Genomic DNA, 22,042 nt, shown 5'->3' with positions numbered 1-22,042 from the left:
TCGATGTGTATTAGAGACAATCAAACCGAGATCGATGTGTATTCGAGACGGTGGAACCCAGATTGTTGTGTATTAGAGACAGTCAAACCCAGATCGATGTGTATAACAGACGGTCAAACCGACAACGATGTGTATAACAGTCGGTCAAACTCAGATCGATGTGCACTAGAGACAGCGGAACACAGACAGATTTGTATTAGAGTGGGTCATGCCCAGATCGATGGGCATTAGAGACGGTCAAACACAGATCGACGTGTATTAGGGAAGGTCATAACCTGGTCAATGTGTATCAGAGATGTTGGACCCCAGATCGACGAGTATTAGAGACCATCCATCCCAGGTTGATGTGTGTTTGAGAGGATCCATCCCAGATCAATGTGTATTAGATTCGGTCAAACATAGATCAATGTGGATTAGAGATAGTGGACCCCAGGTCGATGTGTATTAAAGACGATCATCCCAGATGGATGTGTATATGAGATGATCCATCCCAGATCGATGTGTATTAGATTCAGTCAAACACAGATCAATGTGGATTAGAGACAGTGGAACCCAGATCGAAGTGTATTTGAGACAGATGTGCCCAGATCAATGTGTATTACAGAAGGCCAAACCTAGATTGATGTGTATTAGAGACGTTGAGCCCAGATCAAAGTGTATCAGAGGTGGTCAAACCCAGATCGATGTGTATTAGAGACTGTTGAGCCCAGATCAATGTGTAATGGAGAGGGCCAAACCCAGATTGATGTGTATTCGAGTCAGTCAAACCCAGATCGATGTCAGTTAGATACAGTCAAACCCAGATCGATGTGTATTAGAGACAGTCAATCCCAGATCGATCTCAATTAGAGATGGTCAAATCCAGTTCGATGTCCATTAGAGACGGTCACAAAGAATTCGATGTGTATTAGAGACCGTCGTCCTGAGATCGATGTGTATTAGAGATGGTAGAAACCAGATCAATGTTTGTTAGAGTCAGTGGAACACAGATAAATGTGCATTTAAGGCAGTGGAACCCAGATCGATGTGTATTAGAGATGCTTGAGCCCAGATCAATGTGTATTGGAGGGGGCCAACCCAGATCGATGTGTATTATAGGTGGTTAAACCCAGATCGATGTCAATTAGATACGGTCAAACCCAGATCGATCTGCATAAGAGACGGTCAAACCCAGATCGATGTCAATTAGAGATGGTCAAATCCAGTTCGATGTCCATTAGAGACGGTCACAAACAAGTTGATGTGTATTAGAGACGGTTGTCCTGAGATCGATGTGTTTTAGAGGCAATAGAAACCAGATCGATGTTTGTTAGAGAGAGTGGAACACAGATAAATGTGAATTTGAGGCAGTGGAACACAGATCGATGTGTATTAGAGACGGTGGAACCCAGATCGATGTGTATTCGAGACAGTTAAACCCAGATCGATGCGTATTACAGTCGGTCAAACCCAGATCAATGTGTATTACAGTCGGTCAAACCGAGATCAATTTGTATTACAGACGGTCAAACTGAGATCAATGTGTATTACAGTCGGTCTCACCCAGATCGATGTGTACTAGAGACGGTGGAACCAAGACCGATTTGTATTAGAGTGTGTCATGCCCAGATCGATGGGTATTAGAGACGGTCAAACACAGGTCGATGTGTATTAGAGACGGTTGAGCCCAGATCAATGTGTAATGGAAAGGGCCAAACCCAGGTTGATGTGTATTCGCGACGGTCAATCCCAGATTGATGTGTATTAGAGTCGGTCAAAACCAGATTGATATGTATTAGAGATGTTAGAAACCAGATCGATGTGTATCAGAGGCTGTCAAACGCAGATTGATGTGTATTAGAGTTGTTGGAACCCAGATCAATGTGTATTAGAGGCGGTCAAACCCAGATCGATGTGTATTAGAGATGGTCATACCGAGGGCAATGTATATTAGAGACCATGGAACCCAGATGGATGTGTATATGAAATGGTCAAACCCAGATCGATGTGTATTAGAGACCGCTGAGCCCTGATCAATGTGTATTGGAGAGGGCCAAATCCAGATTGATGTGTATTAGAGACGGTCAAACCCAGATCGATGTGTATTAGAGATGGTGGAACCCAGATCGATGTGTATCTGAGGCGGTGAAACCCAGATCGATGTGTATTATAGGCAGTTAAACCCAGATCGATGTCAATTAGATGCGGTCAAAGCCAGATCGATGTCAATTAGTGATGGTGAAATCCAGATCGATGTCTATTAGAGACGGTAACAAACAAATGGATGTGTATTACAGACAATCGACCCGAGATTGATGTGTATTAGAAACGTTGAGCCCAGATCAAAATGTATCAGAGATGGTCAAACCCAGATCGATGTGTATTAGAGACAGTTGAGCCCAGATCAATGTGTAATGGAGAGGGCCAAACCCAGATCGATGTGTATTAGAGTCGGTCAAACCCAGATTGATGTGTATTAGAGATGTTGGATCCCAGATCGATGTGTATCTGAGGCGGTCAAGCCCAGATCTATGTTTATTGTAGGTGGATAAACCCAGATCGATGTCAATTAGAGATGGTCAAATCCAGCTCGATGTCCATTAGAGACGGTCACAAACAAGTCGATGTGTATTAGAGACGGTCGTCCTGAGATCGATGTGTATTATAGGCAATAGAAACCAGATCGATGTTTGTTAGAGAGAGTGGAACACAGATAAATGTGTATTTGAGGCAGTGGAACCCAGATCGATGTGCATTAGAGACGGTTGAGCCCCGATCAATGTGTATTATAGGCGGTTAAACCCAGATCGATGTCAATTAGATACGGTCAAACCCAGCTCGATGTGTATTAGAGACGATCAAACCGAGATCGATGTGTATTAGAGACGGTGGAACCCAGATCGATGTGTATTAGAGACTGTCAGTGTGTATTAGAGACGGTGGAACACAGACCTATTGTATTAGAGTGGGTCATGCCCAGATTGATGGGTATTACAGAGGGCCAACCTAGATCGATGTGTATTAGAGACGGTTGAGCCCAGATCAATGTGTAATGGAAAGGGCCAAACCCAGATCGATGTGTATTTGAGTCGGGCCAACCCAGATCGATGTGTATCAGAGGCTGTCAAACCCAGATCGATGTGTATTAGAGGCGGTCAAACACAGATTTATGTTTATTGTGGGAGGATAAACCCAGATCAATGTCAATTAGATACGGTTAAACCCAGATAGATGTGTATTAGAGACAGTCAAACCCAGATCGATGTCAATTAGAGATGGTCACACCCAGATTGATGTCCATCAGAGATGGTCACAAACAAGTCAATGTGTATTAGAGACGGTGGACCCGAGATCGATGTGTATTAGAGATGGGGGAAACCAGATCAATGTTTATTAGAGATGGTGGAACACAGATCAACGTGTATATGAGACAGTGGAACCCAGGTCGATGTGTATCAGAGACAGTCAAACCCAGTTTGATGTGTATTGGAGACGGTGTAACCCAGGTTGATGTGTATTTGAGATGATGAAATACAGGTCGATGTGTATTAGAGAAGATTGAGCCCAGATACGTGTGTATTAGAGACGTTAAAACCCAAAGTGCTTTGTATTACAGATGGTGAAACCCAGATCGATTGTATTAGAGACAATCAAACTGAGTTCGATGCATATTAGAGATGGTGGAACCCAGATCTATGTTGTAAAGATGGTCAAACCCAGAACGATGCGTATTAGAGACGGTCAAAGCGATTTTGATGTGTATTGCAGACGGACAAACCCAGATCGATGTGTATTAGAGACGGTGAAACCCAGATCGATGTGTATTAGAGACAATCAAACCAAGATCGATGTGTATTCGAGACGGTGGAACCCAGATCGTTGTGTATTAGAGACAGTCAAACCCAGATCAATGTGTATAACAGTCGGTCAAACTCAGATCGATGTGTACTAGAGACAGCGGAACCCAGACAGATTTGTATTAGAGTGGGTCATGCCCAGATCGATGGGCATTAGAGATGGTCAAACACAGATCGACGTGTATTAGGGAAGGTCATAACCTGGTCAATGTGTATCAGAGATGTTGGACCCCAGATCGACGAGTATTAGAGACCATCCATCCCAGGTCGATGTGTGTTTGAGAGGATCCATCCCAGATCAATGTGTATTAGATTCGGTCAAACATAGATCAATGTGGATTAGAGACAGTGGACCCCAGGTCGATGTGTATTAAAGACGATCATCCCAGATGGATGTGTATATGGGATGATCCATCCCAGATCGATGTGTATTAGATTCAGTCAAACACAGGTCAATGTGGATTAGAGACAGTGGAACCCAGATCGAAGTGTATTTGAGACAGATGTGCCCAGATCAGTGTGTATTACAGAAGGCCAAACCTAGAGTGATGTGTATTAGAGACGTTGAGCCCAGATCAAAGTGTATCACAGGTGGTCAAACCCAGATCGATGTGTATTAGAGACTGTTGAGCCCAGATCAATGTGTAATGGAGAGGGCCAAACCCAGATCGATGTGTATTCGAGTCAGTCAAACCCAGATCGATGTCAATTAGATACGGTCAAACCCAGATCGATGTGTATTAGAGACGTTCAATCCCAGATCGATCTCAATTAGAGATGGTCAAATCCAGTTCGATGTCCATTAGAGACGGTCACAAAGAATTCGATGTGTATTAGAGACCGTCGTCCTGAGATCGATGTGTATTAGAGACGGTAGAAACCAGATCAATGTTTGTTAGAGTCAGTGGAACACAGATAAATGTGCATTTAAGGCAGTGGAACCCAGATCGATGTGTATTAGAGATGCTTGAGCCCAGATCAATGTGTATTGGAGGGGGCCAACCCAGATCGATGTGTATTATAGGTGGTTAAACCCAGATCGATGTCAATTGGATACGGTCAAACCCAGATCGATGTGTATAAGAGACGGTCAAACCCAGATCGATGTCAATTAGAGATGGTCAAATCCAGTTCGATGTCCATTAGAGACGGTCACAAACAAGTTGATGTGTATTAGAGACGGTCGTCCTGAGATCGATTTGTATTAGAGGCAATAGAAACCAGATCGATGTTTGTTAGAGAGAGTGGAACACAGATAAATGTGAATTTGAGGCAGTGGAACCCAGATCGATGTGTATTAGAGATGGTTGAGCCCCGATCAATGTGTATTATAGGCGGTTAAACCCAGATCGATGTCAATTAGATACGGTCAAACCCAGCTCGATGTGTATTAGAGACGATCAAACCGAGATCGATGTGTATTAGAGACGGTGGAACCCAGATCGATGTGTATTAGAGACTGTCAGTGTGTATTAGAGACTGTGGAACACAGACCTATTGTATTAGAGTGGGTCATGCCCAGATTGATGGGTATTACAGAGGGCCAAACCTAGATCGATGTGTATTAGAGACGGTTGAGCCCAGATCAATGTGTAATGAAAAGTGCCAAACCCAGTTCGATGTGTATTTGAGTCGATCCAACCCAGATTGATGTGTATCAGAGGCTGTCAAACCCAGACTGATGTGTATTAGAGATGTTGGAACCCAGATCGATGTGTATCAGAGGCGGTCAAACACAGATTTATGTTTATTGTAGGCGGATAAACCCAGATCGATGTCAATTAGATACGGTCAAACCCAGATAGATGTGTATTAGAGACAGTCAAACCCAGATCGATGTCAATTAGAGATGGTCACACCCAGATTGATGTCCATCAGAGATGGTCACAAACAAGTCGATGTGTATTAGAGACGGTGGACCCGAGATCGATGTGTATTAGAGATGGGGGAAGCCGGATCGATGTTTATTAGAGATGGTGGAACACAGATCAATGTGTATATGAGACAGTAGAACCCAGGTCGATGTGTAATAGAGACAGTCAAACCCAGTTTGATGTGTACTGGAGACGGTGTAACCCAGGTTGATGTGTATTTGAGATGGTGAAACACAGGTCGATGTGTATTAGAGAAGATTGAGCCCAGATAAATGTGTATTAGAGACGTTAAAACCCAAAGTGCTTTGTATTACAGACAGTGAAACCCAGATCGATTGAATTAGAGACAATCAAACTGAGTTCGATGCATATTAGAGATCGTGGAACCCAGATCTATGTTGTAAAGATGGTCAAACCCAGAACGATGTGTATTAGAGATGGTCAAAGCGAGTTTGATGTTTATTGCAGACGGACAAACCCAGATCGATGTGTATTAGAGACGGTGAAAGCCAGATCGATGTGTATTAGAGACAATCAAACCGAGATCGATGTGTATTCGAGACAGTGGAACCCAGATCGTTGTGTATTAGAGACAGTCAAACCCAGATCGATGTGTATTACAGACGGTCAAACAGACAACGATGTGTATAACAGTCGGTCAAACTCAGATCGTTGTGTACTAGAGACAGTGGAACCCAGACAGATTTGTATTAGAGTGGGTCATGCCCAGATCGATGGGCATTAGAGACGGTCAAACACAGATCGACGTGTATTAGAGAAGGTCATACCCTGGTCAATGTATATCAGAGATGTTGGACCCCAGATCGACGAGTATTAGAGACCATCCATCCCAGGTCAATGTGTGTTTGAGAGGATCCATCCCAGATCGATGTGTATTAGATTCGGTCAAATATAGATCAATGTGTATTAGAGACAGTGGACCCCAGGTCGATGTGTATTAGAGACGATCCATCCCAGATGGATGTGTATATGAGATGATCCATCCCAGATCAATGTGTATTAGATTCAGTCAAACACAGACCAATGTGGATTAGAGACAGTGGAACCCAGATCGAAGTGTATTTGAGACAGATGTGCCCAGATCAATGTGTATTACAGAAGGCCAAACCAAGATCGATGTGTATTCGAAAAGTTGGAACCCAGATCGTTGTGTATTAGAAACATTCAAACCCAGATCGATGTGTATTACAGACGGTCAAATGGACAACGGTCTGTATAACAGTTGGTCAAACTCAGATCGATCTGTACTAGAGACGGTGGAATGCAGACCGATTTGTATTAGAGTGGGTCATGCCCTGATCGATGGGTATTAGAGACGGTCAAACACAGATCAATGTGTATTAGAGATGGTCAAACCCAGATCGAAGTGGATTAGAGACGGTGGAACACAGATCGAAGTGTATTTGAGACAGATGTGCCCAGATCAATGTGTATTAGAGAGGTCCAAACCTAGATCGACGTGTATTAGAGACATTGAGCCCAGATCAAAGTGTATCAGAGATGCTCAAACACAGATCGATGTGTATTAGAGACGGTCAAACCCAGATCGATGTGTATTAGAGACTGTCAGTGTGTATTAGAGGGTGGAGCACAGACCGATTTGTATTAGAGTGGGTCATGCCCAGATTGATGGGTATTACAGAGGGCCAAACCTAGATCGATGTGTATTAGAGACAGTTGAGCCCAGATCAATGTGTAATGGAAAGGGCCAAACCTAGATCGATGTGTATTAGAGACGGTTGAGCCCAGATCAATGTGTAATGGAAAGGGCCAAACCCAGATCGATGTGTATTAGAGTAGGTCAAACCCCGATTGATGTGTATTAGAGATGTTGGAAACCAGATCGGTGTGTTTCTGAGGCAGTCAAACCCAGATTGATGTGTATTAGAGATGTTGGAACCCAGATCGATGTGTATCTGAGGTGGTCAAACCCAGATTTATGTTTATTGTTGGTGGATAAACCCAGTTTGATGTCTATTAGATACGGTCAAACCCAGATAGATGTGTATTAGAGACGGTCAAACCCAGATCGATGTCAATTAGAGATGGTCAAACCCAGATTGATGTCCATCAGAGATGGTCACAAACAAGTCGGTGTGTATTAGAGACGGTGGACCCGAGATCTATGTGTATTAGAAACGTTGAGCCCAGATCAAAGTGTATCAGAGACGCTCAAACACAAATCGATGTGTATTAAATACCGTCAAACCCAGAAGGATGTGTATTAGAGACAATTGAACCCAGATCGATGTGTATTATGGTCGCTCAAAGCCAGATTGATGTCTATTAAAGATGGTGGAACCCAGATCGATGAGTATTAGAGGCGGCAGAACACAGATCAAAGTGTATTAGAGGCGGTCAAATCCAGATCGATGTGTATTAGAGATGGTGGAACCCAGATGGATGTGTATTAGAAACAGTCAAACCCAGATCGATGTGTATTAGAGACGGTCAAACCCAGATCGATGTGTATTACAGACGGTCAAACCGACATCGATGTGTATAACAGTCGGTCAAACCCAGATCAATGTGTACTGGAGACGGTGGAACCCAGACCGATTTGTATTAGAGTGTTTCATGCCCAGATTGATGGGCATTAGAGACGGTCAAACACAGATCGATGTGTATTAGAGACAGTTAAACCCAGATCGACGTGTATTAGAGAAGGTCACACCCAGCTCAATATGTATCAGAGACGTTGGACCCCAGATCGACGTGTATTAGAGACCATCCATCCCAGATCAATGTGTGTTTGAAACGATCCATCCCAGATCGATGTGTATTAGATTCGGTCAAACACAGATCAATGTGGATTAGAGACAGTGGAACACAGTTCAAAGTGTATTTGAGACAGATGTGCCCAGATCAATGTGTATTACAGGGGGCCAAACCTAGATCAACGTATTAGAGACGTTGAGCTGAGACCAAAGTGTATCAGAGACGCTCACAGATCGATGTGTATTAGAGACGGTCAAACCCAGATCGATGTGTATTAAAGACCGTCAAACCCAGATCAATGTGTATTAGAGACCGTCAAACCCAGAGCGATGTGTATTAGGGACGATTGAACCCAGATCGATGTGTATTACAGTCGGTCAAACGCAGATTGATGTCTATTAAAGACGGTGGAACACAGATCGATGAGTATTAGAGGCGGCAGAACACAGATCGAAGTGTGTTAGAGGCGGTCAAACCCAGATCGATGTGTATTAGAGACGATCATACCGAGATCGATGTATATTAGGGACCGTGGAACCCAGATGGATGTGTATTAGAAACGGTCAAACCCAGATCTATGTGTATTAGAGACGGTCAAACTGAGATCGAAGTGTATTAGAGACAGTCATACCAAGATCGATGTGTATTAGAGGAGGTGGAACACAGATAAAATCTGTATTTGAGGCAGTGGAACCCAGGTCGATGTGTATTAGAGGTGGTCAAACCCAGCTCGATTTGTATTAGAGACGGTGGAACCCAGATCTATGTCAATTAGAGACGGTCAAACCCAAATCGATGTCAATTGGAGACTATCGATCACAGAACGATGTGTATTAGAGGCGTTCACACCCAGGTCAATGTGGATCCGAGACGTTGGACCCCAGATTGATATGTATTAGAGACGGCGGAACCCAGATCGATGTGTATTAGAGATGGTGTAACCCAGATCAATGTGTATTAGAATGGGTCATGCCCAGCTGGATGTGTATTAGAGACAGTGGAGCCCAGGTCAATGTGTATTAGAGATGATCCATCCCAGATCGTTGTGTATTTGAGACGATCCATCCCAGATCGATGTGTATTAGATTCGGTCAAACACAGATCAATGTGGATTAGAGACAGGGGAACCCAGATCAAAGTATATTTCAGACAGTTGTGCCCAGATCTATGTGTATTAGAGCGCCAAACCTAGATTGACGTGTATTAGAGACTGTTGAGCCTAGATCAAAGTGTATCAGAGATGGTCGAACTCAAATCGATGTCTATTAGAGACAGTCAAACACAGATTGATGTGTATTAGGGACGGTGGAGCACAGATCGATGTGTTTTAGAGACGCTTAAAAACAGATTGACGTTTATTAGAGACGGTTGAGCCCAGATCAATGTGTATTGGAGAGGGCCATACCCAGATCGATGTGTATTAGAGTCGGTCAAATCCAGGTCGATGTGTATTGGAGATGGTGCAAGACAGTTCAATTTGTATCTGAGGCGGTCAAACCCAGATCTATGTCTATTATAGGTGGTTAAACCCAGATCGATGTCAATTAGATACGGTCAAACCCAGATCGATGTGTATTAGAGACGGTCAAACCCAGATCGATGTGTATTAGAGACGGTCAAACCCAGATTGATGCGTATTAAATACAGTCAAACCCAGATCGATGTGGATTAGAGGCAGTGGACCCGAGATCAATGTGTCTTAGGGACGGTAGAAACTAGATCCATGTTTATTAGAGATAGTGGAACACAGATCAATGTGTATTTGAGACAGTGGAACCCAGGTCGATGTGTATTAGAGACGGTCAAACCCATTTAGATGTGTATTAGAAATGGTGGAACCCAGGTCGATGTGTATTTGAGATGGTGAAACCCAGGTCAATGTGTATTAGAGATGATTGAGCCCAGATAAATGTGTATTAGAGACAATCAAACCGTGATCGATGTGTATTAGAGACGGTAGAACCCAGATCGATGTGTATTAGTGACAGTCAAACCCAGATCGATGTGTATTAGAGACAGTGGAACCCAGATCGACGTGTATTAGTGATGGTTAAACCCAGATCGCTGTGTATTAGAGACTGTCAAACCGAGGTCGATGTGTATTACAGCTGGTCAAACTCAGATCGATGTGTATTAGAGACAGTGGAACCCAGATCGACGTGTATTAGTGATGGTTAAACCCAGATCGATGTGTATTAGAGACTGTCAAACCGAGGTCGATGTGTATTACAGCTGGTCAAACTCAGATCGATGTGTATTAGAGATGGTGGAACCCAGATCGATATGTATTAGTGATGGTCAAACCCAGATCGATGTGTATTAGAGACAGTCAAACCGAGGTCGATGTGTATTACAGCTGGTCAAACTCAGATCGATGTGTATTAGAGACGGTGGAACCCAGATCGATGTGTATTAGTGACAGTCAAACCCAGATCGATGTGTTTAGAGACTGTCAAACCGAGGCCGAAGTGTATTACAGCTGGTCAAACTCAGATCGATGTGTATTAGAGACAGTGGAACCCAGATCGACGTGTATTAGTGATGGTTAAACCCAGATCGATGTGTATTAGAGACTGTCAAACCGAGGTCGATGTGTATTACAGCTGGTCAAACTCAGATCGATGTGTATTAGAGATGGTGGAACCCAGATCGATATGTATTAGTGATGGTCAAACCCAGATCGATGTGTATTAGAGACTGTCAAACCGAGGTCGATGTGTATTACAGCTGGTCAAACTCAGATCGATGTGTATTAGAGACGGTGGAACCCAGATCGATGTGTATTAGTGACAGTCAAACCCAGATTGATGTGTTTAGAGACTGTCAAACCGAGGTCGAAGTGTATTACAGCTGGTCAAACTCAGATCGATGTGTATTAGAGACAGTGGAACCCAGATCGACGTGTATTAGTGATGGTTAAACCCAGATCGATGTGTATTAGAGACTGTCAAACCGATGTCGATGTGTATTACAGCTGGTCAAACACAGATCAATGTGTATTCGAGACAGTCAAACCAAGATCGATGTGCATTAGAGACGGTCAAACCCAGATCGACGTGTATTATAAATGGCGGAACCCAGATCGATGTGTATTAGAGACGCTCGACCACATATCCAAATGGATTGCATGCGTATATTTTAAAAGAACCTAGAGAAGAGATAGCAGATATTTAATTATATATATAATAATTTATCAGAAAAAGGTGAGAGCTATGGTAATTAACTAAGTGTATACTTACATTTAAGAAGTGAGCTAGAACATGGAAATGAAAAATCAATTGCCCCAACATTGGTGGCAGCAAAAATAATGGAATCCCTGCTGCAGGAGGAAATCGAAAAACATCTCAAAATCAGAAATATAATAAAGGAATAGTCAGCATGGATTTCGAAATGGAAGCTCTTAATTTCCCAACCTCTGGAAAAACTGGAAAAATCTGATGGGCAAAGCTAACCTGGATGCGGAATTCATAGAATGTTTATGGGATAGTTTCTGAGAACAGTACATTCTGGCACCAACCAGAGAGCAGGCTATACTAGACCTGGTATTGTGCAATGAGATAGGATTAATTAATGATCTCATAGTGAAGGTGCCCTGAGGTAGCAGTGATCATAATATGATTTATATTCAGCTTCAGGGAGAGAAGAGTAAATCTAAGACTAGTATTTTAAACTTAACTAAGGGCAATTATGAGGGCATGAAAGCAGAGTTGGTTAAAGTGAACTGGATAGCTAAGGGATAGGTCAATAGAGATGCAGTGGCAGACCTTTAAAGGAATTTTTCAGAATACACAGAATAGATACATTCCAACGAGAAAGAAAAATTCCAATGGAAGGACCCGCCATCTGTGGTTAACTAAAAAATTTAAAGATAGCATCAAACTTAAAGAAAAAGTATATCATTACACAAAGCTGGGCGGCAGGTCAGATGATTGGACAGACTATAAAAAACAGCAAATAATGACTAAATGATCAATAAAGAAGGAAAAAAATAGAGTAAGAAAGAAGGCTAGCTAGAAATATAAAGACAGTTAGTAAGAGTTTCTATAGGTATTTAAAAATGAAAAGTGAACATTGGTCCTATAGAAAGTGAGTCTGGGGGATTAATAATGGAAAATAAGAAGATGGCAGATGAATTGAACAAATGTTTTTCATTGGTCTTCACTATAAAGGATACAAGTAACATCCCAAAAAAGCTGTAAATCAGGAAATGGAAGAGAGGGAGGAACTCAAGAAAATTACAATCACCAGAGACGTGGTACTGAGTAAATTGTTGGAGCTGTGGGCTGACAAGTCCTCAGGTCCTGATGGATTTCATCCTAGGGTCTTAAAAGAAGTGGCTGGTGAGATCATAGATATGTTGGTTTTAATTTTTCAAAACTGCCTAGATTTATCGAAGGTTCCGTTAGATTAAATAAGGATGCCAGTAATGTACACAGTACTCCACATGTGGTCTCATGAATGCCATGTCTAACTGAAGCATAACATCCCTACTTTTGTATTCAATTCCCCTCACAATAAATGATAACATTCTATCAGCTTTCCTAATTACTTGCTGTACCTGCATACAAACGTTTTGTGATTTATGCACTAGGACACCCAGATCCCTCTGGGTAAACAGAAACAAAGGCAGGGATGAGGGTTTCAGCAGCAAATGAGTTGAGTCAGTGGCACAGGCAGGTGATGTCACAGATGTGAATGTAGGCCGTCTCTGTGATGGAGAGAATAAGGGGTCAGAAGCTCAGCTCAAGGTTAATCAGAACACAGTGACTGTGAACTGCCTGGTTTAGCCTCAGAAAGTGGCTAAGGTGAGGGCAAAGTCGCTGGTTAATAAAAAACATAAGACGATAGTGGAGCATTTAGACTTACTGAGACTTTGTTCCTCCAGTGCTGTGTGAGACAGTGGGCAGCAAGACTGCACCACTGGCCCCAGTCCATCGCAGTTTCTTTTGCTGCAGCCCAGGTGGTGTCCCAATCTGGAAGGTCCAGCTTAAATGTACTTCACCAGGTTGTCACTGGCTGGCCCTGACTTCTCCTGTCTGGTGATGTCCACTCTGCTGCCAGTCTGGCAGGGCCTATGTCTGGGAAACGAAATATGTGCCCTGCTAGTCTCAGTCACCTCTCCAATGCAATGTCCTGCAAGTGCTTCTGACAAGTTCTCTGTAGCACTCCTTCGTTGGTGATGCTGTCTCTCCCTGTGATGCCCAGGATTTTAAATAGGCAGTGCTGGTGAACGATGTCCATTTTACGTGTCACCTTTGCTGTTCTCTTCCATGTCCCACTGGCATACATTGCAATCAGTATCACTATGGACATGTAGAGTCCCAGCTTCATGGCTGTGTTGATGGTGTTGGATACTCAGTGGAGTCAGTCTCAAGCCTTGTTGGAAAAGGAGGAGGGTTGGGTGTGGGGCTTGTGCTCTCATCCTGTAAAAACCCATCACTCCTACTGAAACAGCAAGATAGAGGAGCAAAGGCATCTCAAAATACAAATAGCCAAATCGCTAAGAATAACAACATATGCTCACAAGGCCATTTAAAAAAAATATAAGCACTAGATTTGTTTCTGGAGTGACAGAATTAAAAAGTAGGAATGTCTCGTGGCATCAGGTCAAATGTGGACAAGGAAACCTCCTGCTGATTACCAGGTATTGCCCTCCCTCAGCTTATGAATCAGCGCTCCTCCATGTTGAACGCCATTTGGAGGAAGCACTGAGGGTGGCAAGGGCACAGAATGTACTCTGGGTGGGGGACTTCAATGTCCATCACCAAGAGTGGCTTGGTAGCACTGCTACTGACCGAGCTGGCCGAGTCCTAAAGGACATAGCTGCTAGACTGGGCCTGCGGCAGGTGGTGAAGGAACCAACAAGAGGGAAAAACATACATGAAATCATCCTCACCAACCTGCCTGCCACAGGCGCATCCGTCCATGAGAGTATCGGCAGGAGTGACCACCGCACAGTCATTATTGAGACGAAGTCACACCTTCACATTGAGGACACCTTCCATCATGTTGTGTGGCACTACCACAAATGGGATAGATTTTGAACTGATCCAGCAACTCTAGACTGGGCAAACATGAGGTGCTCTGGGGCATCAGCAGCAGCAGAATTATACTCAACTACAATCTGTAACCTCATAGCCCAGCATATCCTTCACTCTACCATTACCACCAAGCCAGGGGATCAACCCTAGTTCAGTAAAGAGTGCAGGAGTGCATGCTAGGAGCAGCATGAGGCATGCCAGAAAATGAGGTGTCAATCTCAATGATGAAGCTATAACACAGGACGACTTGTGTGTCAAGCAGCACAAGCAGCAAGCGATAGTCAGAGCTAAGTGATTCCACAACCAACAAATTAGATTTACACTCTGCAGTCCTTCTACATCCAGTTGTGAATGGTGGTGGACAATTAAACAACTCACTGGAGGAGGGGGCTCCACAAATATCTCCATTCTCAATGATCAGGGATCCCAGAACATAGTGCAAGATAAGGCTGAAGCTTTTGCAACAATCTTCAGCCAGAAGTGTCAAGTGAATGATCCATTTCAATCGCTTCCAGAGGTCCCCAGCCAATGCAATTCACTCTGCGTGATATCAAGAAAGTACTGAATTCACTGGGTACTGCAAAGACTATGGACCCTGACAATATCCTGGCAATAGTGCTGAAGACTTGTACTGTAGAATTTGCCATACTCCTAACCAAACTGTTCCAGTACAGCTACAACACTGACATCTACCCAGCAATGTGAAAAATTGCCCAGGTATGTCCTGTACACAAAAAGTAAGACAAATCCAACCCGGCCAATTACCACCCCATCAGTCTACTCTCGATCATCAGGAAAATAATGGAAGGGGTCATCAACAGTACTATCAAGCAGCACTTGCTTAACAACAACCTGCTCACTGACGCCCAGTTTGGGTGTTTGGGTTCTGCTATGGCCACTCAGCTCCTGACCTCATTACAGCCTTGGTTCAAACATGGACAAAAGAGCTGAACTCCAGAAGTGAGTTGAGAGTGACTGCCCTTGACATCAAGGCTGTATTTGATTGAGTGTGGCATCAAGGAGCCCTAGCAAAACTGGAGTCAACAGGAATTGGAGAAAACTCTCTGCTGGTTGGAATCAAACCTAGCACAAAGGAAGATGGTTGTGGCTGTTGGAGGTCAGTCATCTCAGCTCCAAGAGTTCCTCAGGATAGCGTTCTAGGCCCAACCATCTTCAGCTGCTTCATCAATGACCTTCCTTCCATCATATGGTCAGAAGTGTGGATGTTCGCTGATGATTGCACAAGTTCAGCACCATTCATGACTCCTCAGATACTGAAGCAGTCCATGTCCAATATCCAGGCTTCAGCTGACAAGTGGCAAGTAACATTCGCACCACACAAGGGCCAGGCAATGACCATCTCCAACAAAAGAGAATACAGCCATCGCCCCTTGACATTCAATGGCATCACCATCACTGAATCCCCCGCTATCAACATCCTGGGGGTTACCATGGATCAGAAATTGAACTGGACTAGCCTTATAAATACAGTGGCTACAAGACTAGGTTAGAGGCTAGGAATCCTGTGGCGAGTAACTCACCTCCCTGACACCCCTAAGCCTGACCACCATCTACAAGGCACAAGTCAGGAGTGTGATGGAATACTCCTCACTTGGCTGAGTGAGTACAGCTCCAACAACACTTTAGAAACTTGACACCGTCCAGGACAAAGTAGCTGTTCTACTGGCACCCCAACCACAAACATTCACTCCCTCCTTAGACAGCACTGTCCAAACCCACGACCACTACCAGCCAGAAGGACAAGGCAGCAGACACATGGGAACACCACCGCCTGGAAGCTCCCCTCTGAGTCACTCACCATCCTGACTTGGAAATATATAACCGTTCCTTCACTGTCACTGGGTCAAAATCCTGGAACTCTATCCCTAAAAGCACTGTGGGTGTACCTACACCACATGGACTGCAGCGGTTCAAGAAGGCAGCTCACCACCACCTTCTCAAGGCCAATTAGGGATGGGCATTAAATTCTGGCCTAGCCAACATCACTCACATCCCAAAATGAATGGATCAAAAAAATACACAGCCCATCGAGCCTGCTCCACCAGTCAAAAGTCTGTCTATCCCAGCCTTAAATATATTCGACGATGAAGCATCCACAACCTTCTGAGGTAGAGAATTCCAAAGGTTCACCACCCTTTGAGTGAAGAAATTTCTCCTCATCTCAGTCCGAAACGATCGGCCCCTTATCCTGAAACTGTGCCCCTGTGTTTTAGATCTACCCTATTGAGCCCCTTCAGAATTTTGTAGGTTTCAATGCACCTGGGCCACAAAGTTCTGAGTTGAAGTCCCAATCCAGGACTTGAGCACAGAAATGCAGGCTGACACTGCCGTGTAACACTGAGGGAGTGCTGCACTAATGGAGCTGCTGTCTTTCAGTTGGGACATTAAATCAAAGTCCCACCTCCCTGTTCAGATGGTTTTGAAAGATCCCATGGCCCTATTTCAAAGAAGAGCAGGGAATTATCCCTGGCAATATTCATCCCTCAATCAACATCACAAAACTCAGATTATCTGATTGTTATCACATTGTTGCTGTGGGAGCTTGCTGTGTGCACATTGCTATGCTTCCCATATTGCAACAGTGACTACATTTCAAAAGTACTTCATTGGCTGTAAAGTGCCTTAAGACTTAAGTGTTAAGTGCTGTAAAGTTCTCTATAAATGTAAGTCTTTTTGCTTTTAGATAAATGAATGGTTGTAAGGTTTAGTTAATGTTGGTTTCATTAATGTGTGGCTCTCCAGTAGACTGTACAGGAGGGATGAAATACAAGTTTTAACAGCAATGCATCAATCTTCAAGTAAATGTCAGATGTGTTCTTTCTTCAGCGACAGTGAAATGGAAGAGTCTTTACTGCAAGATGTCTTTTTAAAAAAATCCCAACGGAAGAGATTGTTTTCGATCAATTATAAACAATACTTGTTTGTTTTAACAAAAACAAGCTTGACATACTATAATTACAAACATGGGGTAAGACAAACATCTTCTTACGAAACTTCTATTTATGTGTTTGTGATAACAGTAGAGTTCCAAAGCTGCCCATGCCCATTTTGTGGCTTCATCAGATGGAACTCTGGCCTCACCCTCCGCAATGGCGCGAATGCCTTGGCATCCTGCCATCTCAGGCATCTCCTCCTCCACTGAGGTCAGGATTGTGATGAGGGGGATGATGTCGCTGGCCTGTGCCCTCTCCCTTGATATTCAGGGCCCTTTTCTCCTGCAGAGACACAAGAGGATGATCGTAGAGGCTGCACTAGACCAAATGGCTTTGCACACTTGCTGCAGTGGCTGTAGCTAACAGCATGCATGCAGCACTCAGTCACTCTGGAGGGATCTTGCATGGTTCAGCAATGCCCAGGCTCATGACTCCTGGACAGAGCTGCATTCATTCCTTTCCCAGAACATGCTGCACCTCCATCCATAGGCACTGACATGTGATGCCTCCCTCCCCAGCATTCCCACCATCACACTTATCCATTTGCCCACCTTGTGTGGGGACTTGAAAACCCCACCAAAGGGGTCTGAGGTTTGGCATTCATCCTGGCAGAGGGGAAAAGGCCACTGACCTGCCTGTGGCTCTACAGCCAGGTTCTCCGGATGACCCCATGGATGCTGATCTCCTCAATGACCTCCATCCAGGTTTGCCTGATTAGCTCTCCTCCTCTGGCCCTGGGGCAGAGGGCCTCCTGCCTTGCCCAAGTACGAGAAAGGCAGGGAGTTGTCACTGAACCGTGGGGCCATCCTGGGTTCTGTCTTCCATCATGTTCACAATCCTGGTTGGTCGGATTAGTGGCGGCTGCTGGGATGAGACTGACCCTGGGTTCCTTGGTCAGGTTGAAGGGATGCAGTCTCACACTGTAGGTTCCTTGAAGGGGGCTGGTCTCTGGCTGAAGATGTGCAGTCTCAGGCGGAGCAGAGGTAGGCACAGACTTCCTGCTGGCCACAATTGCATTCAGGCCTTGGGTGCCATCTGCCCTGTAAACCGGCTGCCAGCCTCTCCCTCTGCACCAGCTGATGGCTTGGCTGCCACCTCAAGTCTCACTCCCAGGTTCAGAGCCATTGGCGATCCCGCTTGCTGACAGCTAATTGGCCAACTGCTGTGAGGTCGCTGTGTAAACAGAGGTCGTGGCAGGGAGGGTCTTTGTCATCTACCTCCGGTTCCACCTCCGTAAATCTGTTGGCTCAGGTACAATTCCAGCCTTTGTCTGGTCATTATCACATTGCTGTTTGTGGGAACTTGCTGTGTGTAAATTGGCTGCTGTGTTTCTGACATTTATGACAGTGACTATTGGTTTTCGCTGGTTGTAAAGCGCTTTGGGACATCCTGAGGTTATGGGAAGTACTATTTAAATGCACAAGGCTAGAAAATTGGATGAGGAGTCCAGGGAATTAAATGTCAGATGATCCAATTTCTCCCATTTTGCACTCCTGCACCACCATCCGAAATAAATTCTGTTTTTGCTTGACTCAGGCTCCCATCCTGTGGGGGGATTTCTAAAACCTGCCATTGCTACCCACCCAATGCTGGTGTGGAGGGCATTTATTGTGGAATGCAGGCACCAAATGGGTGTTCTGCTGGTTGTGGGGGGTTGGGAGGGTGGTGTAGTGGACAGGAAATGGGTTAGCTCCCTAGTTGAATGCAGAAGGGTCAATAACTTCAACATTATGGGAAATTGGGAGCAGTGTGAAGCAGGCAGCTCATCCCCTAACTCATGTTTGTCACCACACAGTTTTTACGGTTTCACGCACGCTGTAATTCAATATATAGAAAATACTATTTTCTCCTAAATGTTTAGGCTTCACAAATATCTATAATATCACACAAACATAAACAGGCCTTGATTAATCTGTAAAGGTCACCATTGTGATGCCAAATACAGAGCAAACGTCATAATCTCCAAACTATTATCATTTGTATTTTAGTATAATTTCGCCCCTCCCCCACCCAAACACCTTTGGAATTAAAATTATAAATTACCTTCCTTACCCCTAGCTTTTTGGGTCCATGTTGAAATGGGACTTACATTATGGTATACAACTCTCTGCTACAGCACATTTCTATTCTCACAGTATACCCAGAGGCATTCAAATTCTAACGCGGGGTCAGTGTTTAATAACTGAGAGCTGGAGCTGTGGCTGATTTACTCCACCATCCCTTGGGGCCTCTGAGAGTATCTATCATATAACGTTGTAGCTACTGCAGTTAACCTAGTCCAGCCCACCCTGGATCAGAGACAAATCAGAACCTTGCCGGTCTACAATCAATTCTACAATCCACAGTGTGACATGTAGATGATAGACTTGTTGCATTCAAACATGGCATTTTTCTGATGTCCGACCTATAGCAGTATATTATGTATATTCGTTCATGGGATGTGGGCGTTGCTGGCTAGACGAGCATTTATTGCCCATCCCTAATTGCCCTTGAGTCTTCAACCACTGCAGTCCATGTGGTGTGGGTACACCCACAGTGCTGTTAGGAAGGGAGTTCCAGGATTTTGACCCAGTGACAGTGAAGGAACGGCGATATATTTCCAAGTCAGGATGGTGAGTGACTTGGAGGGGAACTTGCAGGTGATGGTGCTCCCTTATGTCTGTTGCCCCTGTCCTTCTAGATGATAGAAGAGGTTATAGGTTTGGAAGGTGCTGTCGAAGCAGCCTTGGTAAATTGCTGAACAAAGTCATTTGTTTCATTTGGTAGAAACAAGGAAAACAGAAGGGAGTGATTGAGCTTGAGGCAATCAGATGCGTTGAGACTGTAAGTTTGAATAATCCAACACCTGTGGACAGACAGTACCCAATTCAGGTAAGATTGAAACACAGTGTAAACTTCAGTCACCTGGACAACTTAACCACAAGCTAAATAGATAACAAAAGGAATCATTTCATTGCACAGCACAGCAGCGACCCCTCTTAATTCTAATTAGTGACAGTGGTGTGGTAATGTCACAGGACTAGTAACCCAGAGGCCCTGGCAAATGTTCTTGGGACATGGGTTCAAATCCCACTGTGGGATTTGGAAATTAAAAAAAGCCAGTCTCAGTAATGGTGACCATGAAACTATCATCAATTGTCATAAAAAACCATCTGGTTCACTAATATCCTTACCTGGCAGGGGAGAGACCTTGATCATGAAGGAGGTTCTCCCAGGACGAGGCTAGCCCATTGCACTTTGGCTGTGCTGAAAAAAAAAATATCCTTTAGGGAAATCTGTTATCCTTGCCTGGTTTGGCATATGTGTGACTCCAGACCCACAGTAATGTGGTTGACTCTTAACCACCCTCTGAAGCAGTCAGTTCTAGGGCAGTTAGGGATGGGTGACAAATGCTGGTCCTGCCAGTGATGTCCACCTTTCATGAAAAAATAAAAGACCCCACTATACAAGTTTTACAATTCAAATTAGCAAGAAATAAAGACAGGAAATGCTGGAAAAGCTCAGCAGGTCTGGCAGCATCTGTGGAGAGAGAAACCGAGGTAATATTTCGAGTTCATATGACTCTTGTAAGGGTGTGGGGTTAACCTCATACTCTTAGGGAGGGCCAGATTATCCATAGTTAGCACTTGGACTAGCAGTGGGGGTCCAGACTCTGCTTTTTTTTTGAGGAACCTCCTTGCATTCATTTGAATTGACTCCCTGAAGATGAAAAATGGGTGAAAGATCTGTGAGGGAGGTGACTGGGTGCAACCAGGGGGAGCTTCACAAAAGGCTTTGAAAGGGACCATTCTGACTGTGTTTTCTTCGTGAGGAGAGCACTGGATTTGAAGACATGGTTAAGTGTGATGGGGAAGCTGCTGGAGATGCTAGCTGGCCTTTTGTGATAACCCTTTCAAAGTGTGGCCAGCAGGCGCAGCAAAGGAGGATGACTTGGGGCAGTCTTTTCCGGTCGGCGAGCGGGGGGGGGGCGGGGTCCACTTTCCGATGCGTAAAATGACGCGGGGTGACATTGGGCGAGTATCCCGACGTCACCCCGCGCCATCTGGATTTTCAGTTTGGCAGGTGTGCAGCCAAGTTGGCTGCACGCCCCCCAACCTGTCAACGGCCTGTTAAGGCCATTAAAAAATTAAAATAATTAATGGACCTGCCTGTCCAACCTTAAGGTTAGTGGGCAGGCCAGGAGCCCAGGCAAGCTTCAGAAAAAACATGAAACCTCATCCACTGACTAGATGAGGTTTCATGAGGGACTTAAAATGTTCAGAAAATTTAAAAATAAAAGTAATGGACATGTCCCAGCTCATGTGACAGTGTCACATGAGGGGACATGTCAGTAAAGCTTTTTCTTACCTTTAATAAATTTGTTAAAGTTCACCCGATCTCCCTGAGGCAGCACCTTGCCTCAGGGGGATCTGTGCACTTTTCCAAGCACGCAGACCTGCCCAGGGAATCCCCACCCTGCCCGCACAGGGAGCACATAGTGCTTCCAGGCAGACGTCATGCTGGGCGGGCCTTAATTGGCCCGCACACGTAAAATGGCGGCACGATCCCAATCGGGGGTGCCAATCGGGAGCCCACCCACTCGCGCCCGCTCCTACACA

General features: G+C 44.5%; 1 protein-coding gene and 1 pseudogene across 1 annotated transcript in view; both read left to right on the top strand.

Annotated features, from left to right (window-relative positions):
• Positions 1–17,347: 17,347 nt before the first annotated feature.
• LOC121290478 (cytoplasmic tyrosine-protein kinase BMX-like) overlaps positions 17,348–22,042 on the top strand; it is a 94,739-nt gene continuing 90,044 nt past the window's right edge. Inside the window, exons 1-2 of the mRNA XM_041210917.1 lie at positions 17,348–17,479; positions 20,211–20,315. Of these exons, the coding sequence (XP_041066851.1) occupies positions 17,348–17,479; positions 20,211–20,315 (237 nt within the window). The remainder of the gene's footprint in view (positions 17,480–20,210; positions 20,316–22,042) is intronic.
• On the top strand, positions 20,610–20,759 carry LOC121290992 (annotated as a pseudogene).

This window comes from Carcharodon carcharias, chromosome 18 (genome assembly GCF_017639515.1).
Source record: "Carcharodon carcharias isolate sCarCar2 chromosome 18, sCarCar2.pri, whole genome shotgun sequence".
NCBI classification, from domain to species: Eukaryota; Metazoa; Chordata; class Chondrichthyes; order Lamniformes; family Lamnidae; genus Carcharodon; species Carcharodon carcharias.
Note: the sequence above shows the minus strand (reverse complement) of the source record. Positions and strands in the feature narration are given on the sequence as shown.